At 38.1% G+C, this 18,509-nt stretch overlaps 1 protein-coding gene across 1 annotated transcript in view; it reads right to left on the reverse strand.

The window, feature by feature from the left end:
• The window catches only part of Bbox1 (gamma-butyrobetaine hydroxylase 1), a 49,373-nt gene that overhangs the window by 17,649 nt on the left and 13,215 nt on the right, over positions 1-18,509 (reverse strand). Inside the window, exon 4 of the mRNA XM_005364056.3 lies at positions 9,278-9,476. Within this exon, the coding sequence (XP_005364113.1) occupies positions 9,278-9,476 (199 nt within the window). The remainder of the gene's footprint in view (positions 1-9,277; positions 9,477-18,509) is intronic.

Below are 18,509 nucleotides of genomic sequence, written 5' to 3' on the forward strand. Positions count from 1 at the left end.
ATTGTGAGATTTTTAAGGAAGAAAACAGCACAAGCAGTAAGGTAACAGAGTACTGGACAATCCCAGACATGTGGATGTGGCCTCCCAAAGGTGGAAATTAGCATATTTTCCTACTTAAAAAAGAGCTTTATTTTAGCCGGGCATGGTGACAGATATCTTTAATCACTAGATTTTAAAACCAGAATCTCTGAGTTCAAGACCAGCTTGGTCTACGAAGGGAGATCATTTCTGGAAAATAAAAATGATTTATTTTTGTCATCTCTCTGCCTTAAAACCAGAATCTCTGAGTTCAAGACCAGCTTGGTCTACGAAGGGAGATCATTTCTGAAAAATAAAAATGATTTATTTTTGTCATCTCTCTACATGTGTACGGGGGTGCATGTGTATGCAGGGGCCTGCAGAGATCAGAAGAGGGCGTGAGATCCTCTGGAGCTGGAGTTCCATGAACTCGAGTTCAATGTGAAGTAGGTGCTGGCAACTGAACACTGGTCCTATGCAAGAGGAGTAGGAGCTCTGAATCTTAATCACTGCTCTCCAGACTCATGTTTCTCTATGTTGCATTTTCCCTACTTACAGCCACTTCTAATGAACCCAGTTGTCTTTAATGAAATGGTTCAACATGTGAAGAACGGCTTCCATCAGAACTAGAAATTCAAACACAAGGAGGTCTGAACGCATGCACGATGGGAGTCCCATAAGGAATACTTAAGACAAAGGAACAGAACAAATAGAAAAACTTCAAGAAAAAAAAAAAAGAACCTTGAGATTTTAAAAAGGAAAACTTGTAACTGCTTACATAAGAATTGACCCTAGGGCAACCCACAGCAAAATGTGGCATATGAAATGAGCAGACTTCAAAAAACAAAACAAAACAACAACAACAAAACCCTCCCACATCCAGGTAGAGATATTACATTACTCACAAGGAAACAAAAGCTAATTACCAGTAAAACCCTCCCAATTCATTAAACATAAGTGAGCCAAGAATTCTTCATTTAGCCAGGCCAATCAATTTTCAAGTAGAAGGAAAAGCCTTAAGCTGCTGTCAGCATTCAAGAATTCAGAGAATATTGTTCCCGTGGGTCTTTCCTGAGAAATTTACAAGAGGCTGGGGTTCAGACAAGCAAAAATAAAAACAGGACCATTGACACAGGAATTGTACTAAGCAGCAAATTTATATTCACTCAAACTAATGACGCCAGATAAAAAGGCTAAAAACAAACAAACAAACTCAGGAAATTGAGAATGTGACCAGTAGTGCCAAGGAATGCACACATGGGCTGACAACCCTAAACCAGGTCATCAGGGACGCAAACACTGTGGTCCCAGAAGTTTGGTTGGGGTTTGAGGTTACTGCAGTGTTTCTAGTTTTTCACTTGGATTGTGTTTAAGAAGATATGTATGATAAAAATTCATTTCGCTGTGTATTTATTTTTCGTGACTTCTCTATGGCCATGTTATACCAACCCAGTAATGGGGAATAGATGATGGTTACTATGGACTGAGATGGAAATAAGGGGGAAGACATTGGTTAAAAGCACAAAACGGATGAGAGATGACCCAGAAGTTAGGAGCAATGACTGCTCTTGCAGAGGACACAGGTTTGATTTCTAGTACCGGCATGGTGTCTAATAACTGTCTGTAACTACACTTCTAGGGGATCTGATGTCCTCTGCTGCCTTCTAGGCATGCATATGGTTCATGTATTGTGTACATGCAGCTTGCTGAGGCATAGATTATCAAGTATGTCCAGTTTGCATGTACAGACATATACCTCCCACTGTCTGTAAGGTGGTGAATATGTAAGTTAGTTTCTTGTATTAACCATTTTATATTTTATACATTTAACATAGCATTGCATATGCTTAATTTGTACAATTTAAAAATCATACTACAATAAAGTTGGAAAAATAAAATTTCATAGATTTTTCTTTTGTTTGTTTCTTTTGAGACAGGGTTTCTCTGTGTAGTCTTTGCTTTCCTGAAACTCACTTTGTAGCCAGCCTGGCCTTGAACTCACAGAAATAAGTCTGCTTCTGCTTTCCAAGTGTGGGATTAAAGGCATGTGCCACCATCGCCTGGGAGAAGATTTTTTAAAAAATTGTTTAATGAAGATAGGCAGGAATAGAAAGTGTCTTACCACCTGCAATTTTTTTTTGTAATTCTGAAAAAAAGAACTGCAAAAATGTATTCCAAAGGAATTCTCAAAGGCGTCTTTTTCAAAGACTAAGAATTTGGTGTACCTCAAAACAGAGTAACTTGCAATAAATCCACTGCAAATGTGGTATGTGTGAGTGTGTGTGTGTGTGAGTGTGTGTGTGTATATGTGTGTAAAAAAGTATGAGTGTGTGTGAGAGAGTGTGTGTATGTGTAAGTATGTGAAAATGTATGTGAGTGTATGTAAATTATGTGAGTGTGAGTATGTGTGTGTCTGTGAGAATGAGTATGTGCGAGTGTGTGTCTATATGTGTGTGAGTGTGTGTGTAAGAAAGTGTGTGTCTATATGTGTGTGAGTGTGTATAGGTAAGCGTGGAGGCCAGACCATCTGTTTTCCTGGGACAGGGTCTTCCATTAAACCTTGAACTCAAACTTTCAACTGGACTGACTAGCAAGTAAGCCTCAGGGCATCCGTGTGTCCCTGCCTTCCCAAACCTAACATTATAGGTGTGCGTTTTCATACTTGGTTTTTTAAATTTTTTTATGTGGTATCTGAACTCAGGTCCTCATGAGCAAATTTACCATCTCCCCAGCCCCAGAAACCAGATTTGAGAGCTAAAAATTTCAGCAGTGCCAACCATAAAGGAAACCGAACTGCCATGCTAGAATGCTGCAAAAGAAAAAGGGCGGGCTGCTTAGGCAAGTGACGCAATTTCTTTGCTTCTGATTCTTACCTGTAAAACAGGAATAACAATTATCATTATATCGTGAGGACTCAAAATACTGACCGCAGGAAGCTGCGTTTAGTACTTAAATGATAAAAAACAATGCTTAAAATAATCATTTATCTTGCATCAGTGACAGCAGCTTGTCCTGGCTGCATAGAAAGTAACTGAGGAGGCCCTGGGCACCAGAGCACTCGTGGAGAAGCGACTGGCTGCATAGACGATCTCACACATTTCCTCAAATGATTTCTCAGGCCCATGAGGCACAGAAATTACTTTTCCTTCCGTTCATGAGATGACCTCATTGTCAAGTGGTTTTTGCTGGCCGCAGCATTAATTACTGTGAAACTTAGTACCCCCAAAGGAACCCCAGGGACTGGTTCTTGGCAAACAACATGAGCTGGGGTCACAATGGCTGTAGGAACAGAACCCAGTGTCATCCTGTAAGAAATCCTACTACTCACTAGAACACTGGTTTCCCTCCCTCTCCAATGCTGTAGTCAGTGATTCATTTAAAACAACTGATTATGAAGTTCCAGTGGCTTGGTTTTTTCCGAAGGAGGAGAGGATTACCACTAAATTCAGGACTCGGACAAGTTTTCTTTGTTTTTGTCTCAAGTTCGAATCACTTCTAGGTTGGTTTCCATGCCCTACAAACCATTTTTATTCAAGACAGGTTATGTAAGTCCCCGCCCCTCTCAAGTTGTTTCTTGGCGAGACATTTCCCTGAAATGGGCTAGCTTGTTTCTTCTTTCGCCAGTTCATCCCCACACTTTAGAAATATTTTCTGGTAACATGCGTGTCAAACAAGTAGCTGCTTCAAAGTCAGATTTTGGAGGGAGTGATAATGGTGAGGATGACCTATAAAGGAATGGATGCCAGGGACTGGGACTATTTCACTCATACACCCCCAGTCTCGAACACAATCCAATGCATGAAACGTTGCTGGGCTCATTTTCAGATGTCTTCTGAAACACCAGCACAAGTCCAGTGGATGCTGGGAAGGTTCGTCAGTTGGAATCCCCAGATGCCATTTCAATCTTCTTGTTCTTAGCTGCTCTGGCTGGTGTACTTGACAGATAGCCCACTAGGAACATTTATTTTTTTGTTTGATTCTGTTCATCTGATGAGGTCTGCACCAAGGCACTCGTGCAGATGTGAGACTGGGCATCACTAGCAGTGTGTTATTCTCTCTCCAGCAAACTTTCATCCTAGGATCTCAGAAGTCATGGTGGGGATTAAAACCCTCAGCAGAAGAGAAGCAGAGATATCAGAAATTATACGGCAGGCTTAGCTGGGCTTCTCACTTGCAAGTAGCAAAGAGCATGTTTGTGATTGAATTCTCTGTTCTGGGGATAGCTTTTTGGAAACTAATTCAGTCTGGGTCCCTAGAGTCTTCAGGCCTTAGTTTGTTTCTAAAGTCTTTGAAGAAAGTATTGCAAAGTATTTATTTATAATTTTTGGCTCTGACGGGTCCTTGTAAGTGTTATTTGGCAATAGGATAACATTTGACAAACATCAAGGTCCTGTTTATTTTACCACTTTTCTTTCCGTGCCTCATCATCTTAATCTTATTCCTGAAGTTAACTTCATATTGTTTTCATTTTCAGTTCATTGTCCACATAGTCTAGTCCATGCTATGAGGGCTATATGCTCAGCCGGGCAAATAAAATGTTTTTAGAAAAACAAACCCCCAAGACTATAAATCTGCAGTTCTGGCCTCACTCTGGAAAGTAGTTTAGCTCGCTGTGGTTGCAAGCCTTTGCCTCTTATACTTGACTTTCTGATGAAGAGTTACTGTGAGTTTTTCATAAGGTTAACTTTTGAGACAAAGATAGACAGTTTTCAATAACGCTAAGAAAGAAACTGCAAAGCCTCAACTTGATGAAAGTTTTTAGCTCAAAAACTCATTTAGCAGTAGCTTGTGTGTCAGACATTGAATTGTTACTGACGATATGATCCTGAGCGGGCCACCATTTTGACTGGCAAGGTGCTCAATGTGAACAGGGCAATGGTAATTACATCTTTATTTTAGAGGTGATACTGGCTAGTATTTCCACGGCAGGTTAACTGCTCAAATTGGACCACTCTTCTCTCAATTCTTCTCCTTTCTTGCTTTGTGACACACAAATGCATTTATGTAAATAGTGGCAAATAGCCAGTCAGTTTATGTAATCACACAATTAATGAGAAAAAGGATTTTGAAGGTTTGATTGTTTTTCCTATATGAGATCATTTGTATTTCTCAGTATGGTCTTAATAAAATTATAGTTTTAAGCACTGCACAAACCAGCAAATAATCAATAGGGATAGTTTACAACTGTGTTCATTTTCTTTTATACCAAACTTGTCATAAAATCAGACTATTCAACAAAAAAGGCAAACATTATTTTATGTTATAAATTAGTGAAGGAGAGAATTCACATTTTGTCCTTCCTCGTTGGCCATTGAGAATCCAAAAATTTGTTCATTTGGGTGAAAAGCAAATAGATGCTGTTTTCTATCATAATTCCTGGACTTCAGAAGAAAGTATTGGAATAATTTCACAGAATGGGGCTTGGCTGAAGGAGATACTTTTCTTGCAGCTCAAGAAGCTTCCAGATCAAGGAGGATGCGCCAGGGATAGTTGTTGAAAGGGACGATGAAAAAGCTTCATTGACTAAGTTAGGAAGACCAACAAAGCAAAACCAAATAGCCCCACTACAGCAAACAAACCATAACATAACATAAAACAAAACCAGCCCTAAACAGGCTTGGCCCAAGGTGTCTGTCAAGAGAAGAAAAGATAGAGGATGGGAAAATCATGTGAGAAAGGTTTAGAAAGAGGGATGAAAGCAATTCTGAGCAAACAACTGAGGAAGGGACTATGGTGACAGTCACTTCTCACAGGATCTCTAAAGCATAGGCACTGAGCTGGCCCTAAAAAACTGAACTTTGATTGCCCACCATGTCCAGTGGTCAGAAGGCAACGAGATACCGATGTCCTAGCTTAGTTTTTGGCAGACTCGAGGAGGAATGGTATGTGTCTGAGCTGGAATAGCATGGGGGTGAGGAGGAGATGACACATACATTGAGTGGTCAGTTAAAAAGGTGTAATGAATGTCACACATACTTATAAATGGTAGCAGGCATAAATTAAACTATGAATGTTGTGTGTTTATGTGTGGGTTTGTGCACATGAATCCAGGTGCCCAAAGAGACCAGAAGTGACTGTTGGATCTCCGGGAGCTGGAGTTATATAGTAGTAAGGTGCCGGAAACCAAATTCTGGTCCTGTTCGAGAAGAGTAACTAATCAGCAATATTACCATGCCCCAAACGTAGTTTCTTTAAAGGCCATCTTGTTTGCTAGATGCTACTCCATTTTCATTCTATTTGCATTGCTTTCTGCTGTGTTGAGAGGGCATTCATCCCCTTGGATCTTCTATTGGCATGCGTCAATTGAAATATTACTTCATTTGCAATGTCAAATGTCTGTGGCTTCTTTGAAGTTTGGTCTTTGGTTTTAGTGGAATTTTATTTGTTTAGATTATTTAGAGAAAGCTAACTGAAGTATTCATAGTCATCCATATATAGTAAACATCAATTTTCTTATAACATAAGAACTCAAGCCTAGTTCAGAAAAAAATGCCTAGTATAGTTTCTTACATACACCGCTCTTCAAGAAAGACATTCTATTTCATTGACAACAATTCTTTCTTTAGGATTTACTCTGTCGGATACATTCTCCACATTCTAATTTGTAATCATGGAAGATGGCACTATTCAGGAAAAATGTAGTTTAGGATTACTGGTTTACATTATGTCATGAAGTTAAAATAATTTCTTAAATAACAATTTCTTCATAGAGTCCCCAAAGGGCTTCTGTAAGTTCAACAATTTATTTTTGTTGGGGCGGTAGTTCTCACTTCTCAGTCTCTACTCTGTATAAAATATGTCTCTCTAAATTAAGACTTAAATCTTGAAAAGATTACTATTGTTTTTTACAACCTCCTCTTCACATCCGTATGTAATTGACAAAACTGAAAGTGTGAGTTTGTTTACCACATCTTATTCTTTATTCCAGGAAAGTTTTCATCATTGGGCATTAGTGCTGAAACTTCACAGGTAGAAACTGACGTGTACTTTGTCCACAAATTGGTTGTCATTTTGATTTAGTTGAATGTAAGTTTGTAATTATGAAATGCTACAGTGACTACTGTCTTCATCTGCTATTTGGTAGCCCATTAAAAACATCTATACACGCATTTTGGCAGTAAGCATTTATACTGTATACAAAGAATGCATGAAAAGCTGTAATCTATTGTTTTTCATTTTGCAAATCAAGTAACCATTGGGATGATCGCCAAGAACTAAAACTAACTGTTCTCAATGTTCTCTAAAATAGCTCTTCTAAATGTTTCTTAAACATTTAAGCTAGTAACTATTTAAATGAAAAGGAACAGTGGATACTTATTTTTCAAGAATATAATAAGGGGCTTTTGTGACGTACAACTGTGAGAGTTCAGAGGTTGTATGGCACCCGAAGTTCTACTGTCTATGTCTACAAGAGTTCCTTCTTCTTCACCAGAAGTTCTCAATTACACATGTGAATCATCTGCTGAGTTCTTAAAGTCCCAAGGCAGAGGTCAAATATTGCTCATGTTAAAGAAAAGTTTTGAAGAAAGGACCCAGACATCTGTAGTTTAAAAATGACCTACTCCAACATGTTGCCCAGGCTGAGACACACTATTTTAGGTGCCCTTTAGAATGCTAATGAAAGTCCCTGAATATTTTTTTTTTCAAATCTCATGTTACCCAAACTTGAATATCTCTTTCTTACATCACCGAGAAGGGGAGCAGAATAGAAGGATAACTTCAAAGAAAATATTGAATTTATCCCATTCTCTTGACACCAACAGTGATAATCAAGTCTGAAGTAGGCAAGCAAAACAAAATCATAATGAAAACAAAACCCTGTGCTAGTTATTGAGTTTAGAGAATTAAAAATTGCAGAAAATATGGAGGAAAATTTGTGGGTACAGTTGTGAGGTGGTAAGATAGGGAAGTCTTGACACAGGTGTGGGTGCAGAGTGAGAGAGTTTGGGAAGATTGGATCATCCAGGAGTGGTGCAGTGGGATAGCATAAACCACCCCAGCTGGGTGGGAAGGTCTTGGAAAAATGGAATGAAGAGGTATAGTAGGTCTGATTTGTTTTGACAGTGGACCATTACTATTTATTCCAAAATATTTCACAATATTAGATCAGTGGCTAAGTTATTAAGTCCCTTTATAGGACTTGTAGAAACAAAACAAAACAAATGTCAAACCATAAATCATGATTTAGATTCTAAACCCCAGTTAGATGTGTGATTGGTTTGGGTTGAGCTAGGAACCTCTTAAAGAGTACCCAAACTGATCACTGTTATGAAATTGTGAAGTACATTGGAATAGAGCCAAATGTTTGTTGTTCATAAATGAAAACTAAGCAAAATAACTTGAAGAAGATTTATTTAGAGGTGTTCTGTTTAGTTCAACTCAACAACTTCTCATGTATTTTCTTTGTGTTATTAGCACTGAAGTGGAGGCAACCCTGGATTTATGCTTTGCCTCATTTATTATTACTCATATAAATTTGGATTACCAGCTAATCCTTTCAGTTTCATATTTCCTACTCACAAACTGAAGGATAGTCTCTATTTCAGAAACTTTAAGGGAATTAAAGAAAAATATTAATAATTTCAAATATTTCTTCCCATTCATTGGTCTATGATTATTGAAATATCTATGACAGCATAAGTTCTTGTGACTGAAAAAACCTATATACATTTCTATAAAGCAAATCTACTAATAGTATAAGTAAATCCATATGCTAAGGGTCGGGAGTAGGTTGTCTATGTCTAACCATGACATGGTCTTTTGCTATGATAAACTCACTAAAGTGATTGAGGGTAGATGATTGAATGTTGCTAATCATCTGTGCATTTTCCTCTCCACTAGGGACAACATAACCCTATGATATCATAGTCTTGCATGTCTGAAGAGGGAGAAGACTTCAAGGTAGAGACTGTTTTTAATCAGTAGGTTGTTGGCATGAGAGGCTTAGGCTGTGTGTTGCTAGATCCGGTTTTTCAAGAAAAGATAAGTCTACATAAATTTCAAGGCTCCTAGTTTTCAAGTATTAATAACTAATTCTATTTTCCTTCAACAGCTTATGGGCCAAACCAAACACATCTGAGTGAGACTGTGTCTTCTAGTGTGTAAACTTTGGCTTGTGAAGGTCTCTTTCACTGCTAGTATTTTCTACAATATAAGCACAAGAATAATCGCAGTTATCTTATAATCAAAGCCTACCCGCTCTTGCGGATAGACCCAACTGTATTTGTGATGGCAGAACCCAAACCATTTGAAGACTCACCCATAGAATGTTAGGTACAAAAAGCCAATCCTTTTCCCAAGTTTTGTGATCTCTCCACATTTGTCCGCTGCTCCAGTGAGTCTCACAATGCCTACTCTTTTGAGGCTAGAGAGCCATTTGTATGCATGCTCATCATCTTTTAAAACATCTCCAAAATTCAGAGTAGGCAGCTGAAGCTCTGAGCCCCAATATTGGCATTCTGTGGATTAAGAAAATTAAAAAAAACTTTATTATCTTGTTTTTAGATAAGACACTAACCTAAAAAGAAAACACAGTCATTAGAGTTAATCTTTGATTTTATCATATCAGAAATTCTGGTCACTGGGTCCTTTTTCTTTGGGGCTGTGCCTATTATATTCTTCTTACTTATAATATGTCTGGCGTACAACAGGTATTCAATAAGTCCTATCTATTCAAAGATATGTTGATTAGATGATGACAAAATGGCCCTTGATATCTGTATTCTTAAGACTTCTTAACCCAGGAAACCACAGTGAGATACTGTGTGCATAACAGGCAGGTTACATTGTCTGATTCCACATAGTGATAAAATTAGGTTTCTGCCCTAGAACGACATTATGACTGTTCTGGCAGGAGGGTAGGGACAGATTCTTCTTCCTCTTATTACTTCTGCCTGGACGTTGTCTTGTAATCAAGCTGTTGTTTGAGGTCAACGCGATGGAAATGTGTTCCTGGAAAGCATTTGGTGGCAGCCCCAAGCAAGAGAAGGTCAGATCTCTCTTTCTTTGTTCTCTCATTCATGATGATGAAATGCTCATAAATATGCTTGCTTCAGAAAATAGAAAGGAAAACAAATTATGGACTTGAAAACCTTAATTCCCTAAAAGAAGTAGAACACAGACAGAATGTCTGCTGACCCATTCACGCTCTTTTTTTCCTGGGAAGGAAACAGCCTCACCACAGCAATCCCTTTAAACACGTAAAAGGATGAGGACTCAGAGTCTCATTATCATGAGCGATGCTATTTCTCTAACTAGGAAATGTGTTGTATATGGAAGCCATCCCCGATGCCTCTAGTTTAAAAATGGAGAATGGATCAATGATTGTCTTTTACAATAGTTCTGACTTGGCCATCATTTTCTCTTTGTGGTCCACAGAGATTTCTGTTCTAATAGAAAACTTTTAGATGATAGTAGCTCTAGCTGTGGGAAGATATATACAGATGCACAGCCACTTGCTGCTCCTCCAGCAGTTACAGGAGAGTATCCGCAGGAATGAGTCATGTGTTTATTTAGGAAGACCTAATCATGCTGCTAATGTATATGGTGCCCACATTTCTGGATTATTACACACAACAGGTTATATATTGAGTAAGAATTATTGGATATTTTCATATTGGCTTTGGTATTTCTATTACCCCTCAGCTACTCCTATTATTCCCTCAACTACAAGGAATGATTCCAGCTCTGTGGATATCCCCACAGAAGTTAAGTAATTTATATATGAATATTTGCTTCAGTGTTTAGAAAAATGTTTTGTGTTGTAACTGAAGCTGCATAGGCAGGTGCTGTAGCATGATAATGTTCAGTCGAACGTTTTGAAGTGATGGAAGTATCCGTGTGCTCTAGTACCAGAGCTACTACTAATGAATTGACCCTTGATATATGGGTGACAGAATGGAGAATTGTTCTTCATTTATTTGCTTTTAATTTTTAGTTAAAATTTGAACCCTGGTATGAAACCTGTATTGTATTAGACAGGGTATGATGGGTAGGAAATTGAGGTAGAATTCTCTGCCTTTGAATCATTGTTCTGCCTTTTATCAGCTTGGTCTTAGGAGTCTGAGTTTTAGGTTCATTTGTTAAACAGGGACTATTACATCTTCTCTGCAGGTCATTTATAGCTCTGTCATGAGACTGCACAAAGACTGTTGTGACACATGGCACAGAGTAATTTATAATGATAGTGCAGCAGCTGTTTGCTAAAATTTCTGGGAGTTATGCAAAGGGCTTGATGCTTTATAATTTTATTTCATTTAATCACCATAACAAATATGTGGGGTAGATGATTTTAGTACTAACGAATTCTGGAGAAGGACAAAAGTAGCACAAGTCGTGTAGATAACAGTTTTCAGTGCTAGGTAGAAAATCCAGGTGACTGATCCCAATGGCTAGCATAGAACTTGATGGCTTAAAGCATTATCATCACGAACATTTTTGGGGGTTGTGGTTACAGTTTTTCTCCTCCCTCCAAACCTTCCCATTAACCCCTAACTACTCTCCTTAAATTAATGGCCAACCAATTTTTTTTCAAAAATTTTTATTGTATTCATGCATATGTATGTATGCATATATTCTTAAATACAAATCGTTTATTCCATATAATTTTATTTGAATGTATGTTTTCAGTACTGGTGTTTGGCTCTAGACAACTAATTGGTATACTTTTTATTGGGGAATACCGCCTCTCTCACTCCCAGCTTTCTTCAGTTGCCTAGAGTTCTTTGTGTAAGGTTGAGACCTCATGAACATTCCTTTTATATTGTCTATTGGAAGGTCCATAGGCTATCCTGTTCCTTACAAAAGAGATGTAACAGGTAACAAGGGAAGCAGGGTAACTTATCCTGGGGAATAACTTTGTTTGAAGTTGTTTAGGCATGGGTGTTTAAAGATAAACTTTGGCAACTAATGCAGAGAAAACATTAGGAATAGGGCTCAGCTGCACAATATACAATGTTACTTTTCTCTTTGGATGAAATCAACATTTTTTTTTTCATATTATAAGAAGTTTCTCTTCTGTAACTCCTGCCAGTGTATTCAGACCTCCCCTCCCCCCCTTTTTTTTTTACTTTAGTAAAGGTTAGTATCATGCTCAAAAATTTCAGTTATTTTGGGAAAAAATAAAACTGAAATTAAAATTATTTTCACAACAAAGTTTTAATTAGTTGTTTTTTTTTTAATAATGGTCTAAGTATGCTGCAAATAGAAATTTCTTTGATGGGGAGAGATGAGGCTGACACTTATTTGTGAGTGTAAGAATAAATATTTAGAATGTACTTAGGGATTATTCTGGTGTGGTAGAGTAGAGTAGCAGTTGCAGGTTTTCTACCAATATCCAGGACTTTACTAGCCCTAGTGAGTCGGGTAGGTTTCAGTGCCAGGCATGGTCTTCTTCTAGTTGAGTATGTATTAAATCCAGTTAGGTAGCTGCAGGTTATTGCCAAGGTATGCATGGCACTACTGCACTCGTAGGGCTATTGGGTCATGTTGGTGGTGGTTGTGGCTCTTCTACAAATCATCTCCCACACCTAAGGCTCAGAGCTCCGTGCAGATCAGGGAGTGGAAAGACAGTCAGAGCCAGAGAATAACAGAGCTTGTTCTAAGATCGTATCTCCTAGTAATGTCAAAAGCTATATATCATCTCACCAATAAGAACCAAACAAGGACAGTAACAACAGACATGCTAAAGCAGAATGGGAGAAAGACCCTGGGGCCTCAGAACTTTAGACAGCTAAGGGATGTTGCAAGCAAGAGGAAAAATTTTCTCTGGGAAACGCACATCAATTTGTTATCTAATACCAAGTGGTTGGCCCTGAAAACATACATACAAATAGACAGAGCAGGTTACTTTTAGGAATATGAATATTCTTTCATATATATGAACATACATATATGTTTATAACAACAACTAATAAAAAAGGTTATGAATTTGAAAGAGATCCAGGAAGTGTATGTAGAAGAGTTTGGAGGGAGGAAAGGGAAAGGGGAAATGATGTAATTATATTATAATCTCCATAGATAAATAAAAAAAGGAATTTTCAAAAATATAAATTACACCCAAGAAGCATTTATTTAGGACACATACTATAGAGGATGTTTTAATGAAATTTTTTAATATGAGTCATTTTACCATTATAAACGTGTATACTTTCTTTTTGTTTAACAGTATAGGAAGCTGTAGATTCACGTGTTATTCTCAATATGTGCAACATTAACTGTATTTACATAGAGACGTCAGTAAAACCCATTGGCAACCCAACACCCAGTACAGTCCAGGCTACAAACAATTTTTAATTTAAAGTTTTGATTATCATAGTGTGATGATTATTTGTCTTCATTTTCTGTGGGGCTGAGATTGAGCCCAGAGCTCTGGCAGGATAGGCAAATGCTCCATCTATCTTTTAAGTTCTACAGAATTAAAAATTTTAAACCATATCTTTCATTCTAGGAGTGCCTACAATGCCTTCTTGAAACCAGAGACCAAAGGCCATCTCAGATTGGGTAACAGAGTATAAACCACTATCACACGTCACTGCTTAAAACATGACTTGCATAGATGGTACTATGAATAGCTGGTTGTCAAATCCAACATATGATCTTAAATATAAATTACTCTAATCATCACTGAGAATTAATACTGTGTTTCACTAAACCTGTCTTACAAAGCGTTCTATGATGTCCACACACGATACTAAACATCAACATCCAGAGAGTGATTTCAAAACATGTTTCCATTTTCCTCCAACTGCTAAAAAGAACTCTCAGGGGATGCGAAAGAAAATACTTTGACTAGAGTAAAACATTTGTCAGGAGAATATATTAAGAACAAATTTAAGCTTCACACTTGGGTCTGGATATATAAAGAGATGAGAAATGATGGCATGTGTAAGGTATGGCCACCCCTCCTCATTTAACTTATGGCCTTCCTAATGAATACTTCCTCAAACATGCACTTCACACATCATAAAATTTATGATCCAGCTACATGCCAAATTTCAAGGAGCTGTTTGTGTAAGAGGTCCTACTGAGGGCTAAACATCACATTCCTGGTCCCTGAGTTATAGTTCAGAAAGGAAAAGACACAAAGAAGGTCTTTACTTAAAAATTCACGAGCACAGAAAGCAGGTTTTCAAAGTGTTATTTCAAAAATTTAGTACCTCCTGTCTACCCGCACCACGCTATGCTTTTGGCTCTGGAATGACTTATCTAATGTACACAGAACCAGTCAAGTTTCTACTCTTTTCTTAATATCTTCATAATATGTTAATTATATTTCATTTTATAACAAATATAGTTATAATGTAAGTATCATTTTATTATATTTCAGTTTTCATTATGAATAACTTCTAAAGTGTCCACTAAAACCCAATTCTGATCCTTAAAAGAGGAGAGAAGTCAGAGGAAAGAATTGGGACTTAGAGTCTCTTTTCTTCATTGGATGGATGTTGTACTTTTTTATCTCTTGTCCACTGAACTCTACACGCCTTTAAGATTCTAGTCACTTGTTCCCTCTGAATGTTCAGATGTGATGTGGATTTGAGGATAAGTTTGTGTGAAGCACAAAGACGGAAGAAAGCCCTGGAAGAACTGTTAGTGTATGGCTCACTGCTTTTGGCAACGGTGGTCACGAGTGTGGGGCCTTAGGAGACACTACAGTGCACATTCTTAGTGTCCTGGATATGGAGCAAAGAATCTGAGGACATCACACTCCTCTTCACTGGTTGAGAGCTACTCAGCACATTCCTTTTTGTTGATTGAGGGCTGCTCTTCCTGGCATCCACTTCTGGGTCTTTCAAGCTAAGAATATTTCCTCATACAGGGAGGGAGACTGGTAGTTTCACAGTTATGGGCTGAAATATGGCAGTAGCCTCTGAAATGGCTGGCTTGAGGAAGCATGCTGGGTCTGCTAAGCAAGGGTGAGTTGTCTGTCTTCTTGGCTTAGCCTTGATATCATACCACAGGGTTTATTTCATATTGAAATCTTCAACATCTGTTTGTTGAAAAAGATTACCTTCACAATTAAAGACAGATATTATGATTGAGCTTCCTACTTGGAAGTTTGGATAGATAGATAAAGAAACAAACACAAATATATAATAGTAAAATTATTGTGCCAAGTGCCCGTGAAGCTTGTTACAATGATAAACAGCTGCTGGGGTGGAGAGGGAACTAGTTGTGACACAGCGCCTTATCTCTGCCTCTCCCACCAGTTAGCAACGGACAATGGAGATCATGCTATTGTTTTATTTAATAGGCATGAGGGGGAGAGTACAAAGCAGGTTTTGCAGATCAAATTGTGCTCTACATCTCAAATCTTTCCTTTGACTCATATCTAAGTATTTTATTTTAAAGATTTATTTATTTATTTTTATGTGTACAAATACTTGATCTCCTTGTAAGTGTAGTGTGTGTGTGTGTGTGTGTGTGTGTGTGTGTGTGCAGTGCTGCAGAGGCCAGTTAAGGGCCTCATATCTCTTACAATTCAAGTGACAAATTGTTATAAGCCACCCTATGGATTATGAGAATCGAACCCTGGTTCTCTAGAAGAGCAATCAGACATTCTAACCTCTGAGTCATCTCTCCAACCCAACTCTAAAGTCTAGAGTAAATTATATGTGAATGTATAAATGAGGCTTCTAAACAAGTTTAAACTTCTTAGAAGAGAAACACGTTTTCCCTTTTATGATGCTGGAATAGTCTACATTCATAGGCCTTTGACAAAAATGGCTACCTTGCTGGAGAGTACAACACAGAAAGCAGTGAGGTGGCCTGTCTAGAATGTTTAAAGGTGAAAGGAGCACTTAGGATTCCAGAGACTCTTCTATGCACTAGACACTGGTCAATTCGGGAAATCCTTACAACAACTCTGAAAAGTATGCACTATCATTGCTCCTGTTTACAGAGATGGACATGGGCCCAGAGCCCAGAGAAGTGCCCAACATCACCTAGCTAACTTGGGTTTCAACTTGATGGAATACCCAACCTCCCTGATTTGGAGGAGAGGAGTTATACATTGAAAAGAAGTCAACTCCAAGAGATATAATTCCACCTTACTCTCTGCCCTTGCTGTGGCTATCCCGAGTGATACTCATAATAAGGTCATTGAACAGAGTTTGAGTTTAATTGCCTGGTATGTGTGTATGTATGTATGTGTGTATGTATGTATGTATGTATGTATGTATGTATGTATGTATGTATGTATGTAGTTAACTGCAGATGAACAGCAAATTTCACAAGCTTCCTCTTTATGTGGAAGCAGTCAATTTGTCACCTTTTTTTTAAAGTTTTACTTTTATGCATGTGTGTTGTGTTGTGTTGTGTGTGCGTCTCTGTGTATGCCATGTGTATGACTTCCCACAGAGTCCAGAAGCAGTGTTTGATTCCCTTAAGCTAGAGTAACATTTGTGAGCTGTCCAGTCCGGGAGCTGGGACCTGAACTTAGGTTCACTGGAAGAACAGGCTGCATAATGAACTACTAAGCCATCTCTCCAGCACTGCCACCGTTCTTTTAGAACTCCAGCTGTATATTTAGAATCACACAGAATACAGAAGTCCTTGAGATGTTGTAGAAACAACTCCTATGCTATTTCTTTTCGATGACTTTCTCCCAAACAGTTTTGTGGTTTGTGAGACTCCTTTCACAGCCTTCTCTGTTTTCTTTTGAATATGTTTCAGTTTGTGAAAGTCCCCCAATTTCCTCATGGAACATAATTGTAATTGTTCTGATCCATGCCTCCCTAGTGAGCTCACTGGTATTTTTTTTTCTAATAAGCTCATATTTCTTGTCAGCTTTAACTTCATTGGCTCATATTAGCTCTTCTGTTAACCAGAAAGATAGGACTTGAATGCTATCTGAGTATTCTCTCCCCATTATTCACATACTTCGTTTCTGAAACCGGTTCATTGCAAAATTCACAAGTTCACCTAGAGATGAAGATGCACGCTCCACCTGACAAGGATCTTGTGTCAAAGATAATGACTTGAGATTTGAATGGTCAATTTGGGCTCAACACTTCCAACCGCGTGACTTTTGGGAGACAAGAAACTCTATGTTCAGCCTCCATTAGATAACATGGCAAGAAAATAACCTACTGGGGTATGAAAATAGAATGAGATAATACCAGTGAAGAATACAGTGGCTCCACTGCCTGACTGGATCTTCCCTTTTCCTGCAAGTACTGAATGTGTCAGGATGAAAACAGAATGGAGTGACTGCTCTTACTCTATGACTGTGAATCTATAGTTATAAATCACACAAAGTCTTGTAGCTATTTATCACTTTCTCTAGTCTCAAGTTTCCATACCTCCTCCTGTATTTTCATCTCAGATGGTTCTCCTCATTTTAGTGTAAAAAAATAAAAGAACTCAGAAAAGAAATCTCGTCTACTCTCACTGCTACACTCACGGACTTGCTTGTGACTGTGTGCTTATCATTCTTGAAGGAATTATAGATAAGTCTGTATATTTCTTTGGTCCCTTACACCACAAACATGTAAATGCCCAAGGGCTAACGCCTTCTCCTGTTTTTCTCCCTGTTGTATTTTCAACCCAAGTATATGGCACCTGTTATTCAAGAGTCACCCATCAGGACAATGAACAAACGAACACATGAACCATGTGTGGTAGATGTTCAACTCAGGTCATGCAGCAAGTACTTTTATTTACTGATATATCTTGCTGATCCAAAGTTTATGTTTTAAATGCATTTTTGAATATTTGTTCATTTATTTATCTGGAAATGACCATATTCCAGGCACTGACAGTCAAGTTTTAAAATGGTCGAGATTAGAGAAGAGGGACCTGCCCTCTACTATCCTGCTAGTAAATAATATGTTTCTCTAAATGCAAATTCTATGCTCATCTTCTCTGCCTCTTAAGCTCCCATTGGCTTCCATACATTTTTTTTTTTTTTGTAGAACATGCTATGGCCATCTTTCTCCCCTTTCCTCCCTTCCCATGGTTCACTTCATAGATTCACAGCCATGACCAAGGCCATTCTACAAGGTGAACCTGATCCCTCTACTCCTTTTTGTAGAGGAGGCAGGTTATAGTAAAAGAAAATCAAAGAGTAGGAGGTGTTAATGGACTTGGAGTCACTTATGATAACACATTAATTTAATCAAAAGCAGGTAGACAAACACAAAGGTGTAGAACACAGAGGAAAAGCTTGCAGCAAGCATCTGAAACCTGTAAAGGTCTTGAACTCATTTGTCTGGTTTGTCAATAGAGAATCAGCTGAGAGATAAATGGAATGGTATCCTTGAACTCTATTGGAAAAAACTGATCCTTGACTTCAGTCTGTGGATCAAGCAGTTATGTGAACTACTTTTTACTTTGGCTTTTGACATCTTTGTTGCTTAAAAATTTCAATATCCAACTCATTTTACTTTCCTAAATTTATCCTTCTGTTTTCTGCTTTTGTGGTTGTTTTTGCATATCCTTTTCTCTGTGGGGATTTTCTTCTTTCTCTCCTTGCCTGACAAACAATTGTT

This window comes from Microtus ochrogaster (genome assembly GCF_000317375.1).
Source record: "Microtus ochrogaster isolate Prairie Vole_2 chromosome 14 unlocalized genomic scaffold, MicOch1.0 chr14_random_1, whole genome shotgun sequence".
Classification (NCBI taxonomy): domain Eukaryota; kingdom Metazoa; phylum Chordata; class Mammalia; order Rodentia; family Cricetidae; genus Microtus; species Microtus ochrogaster.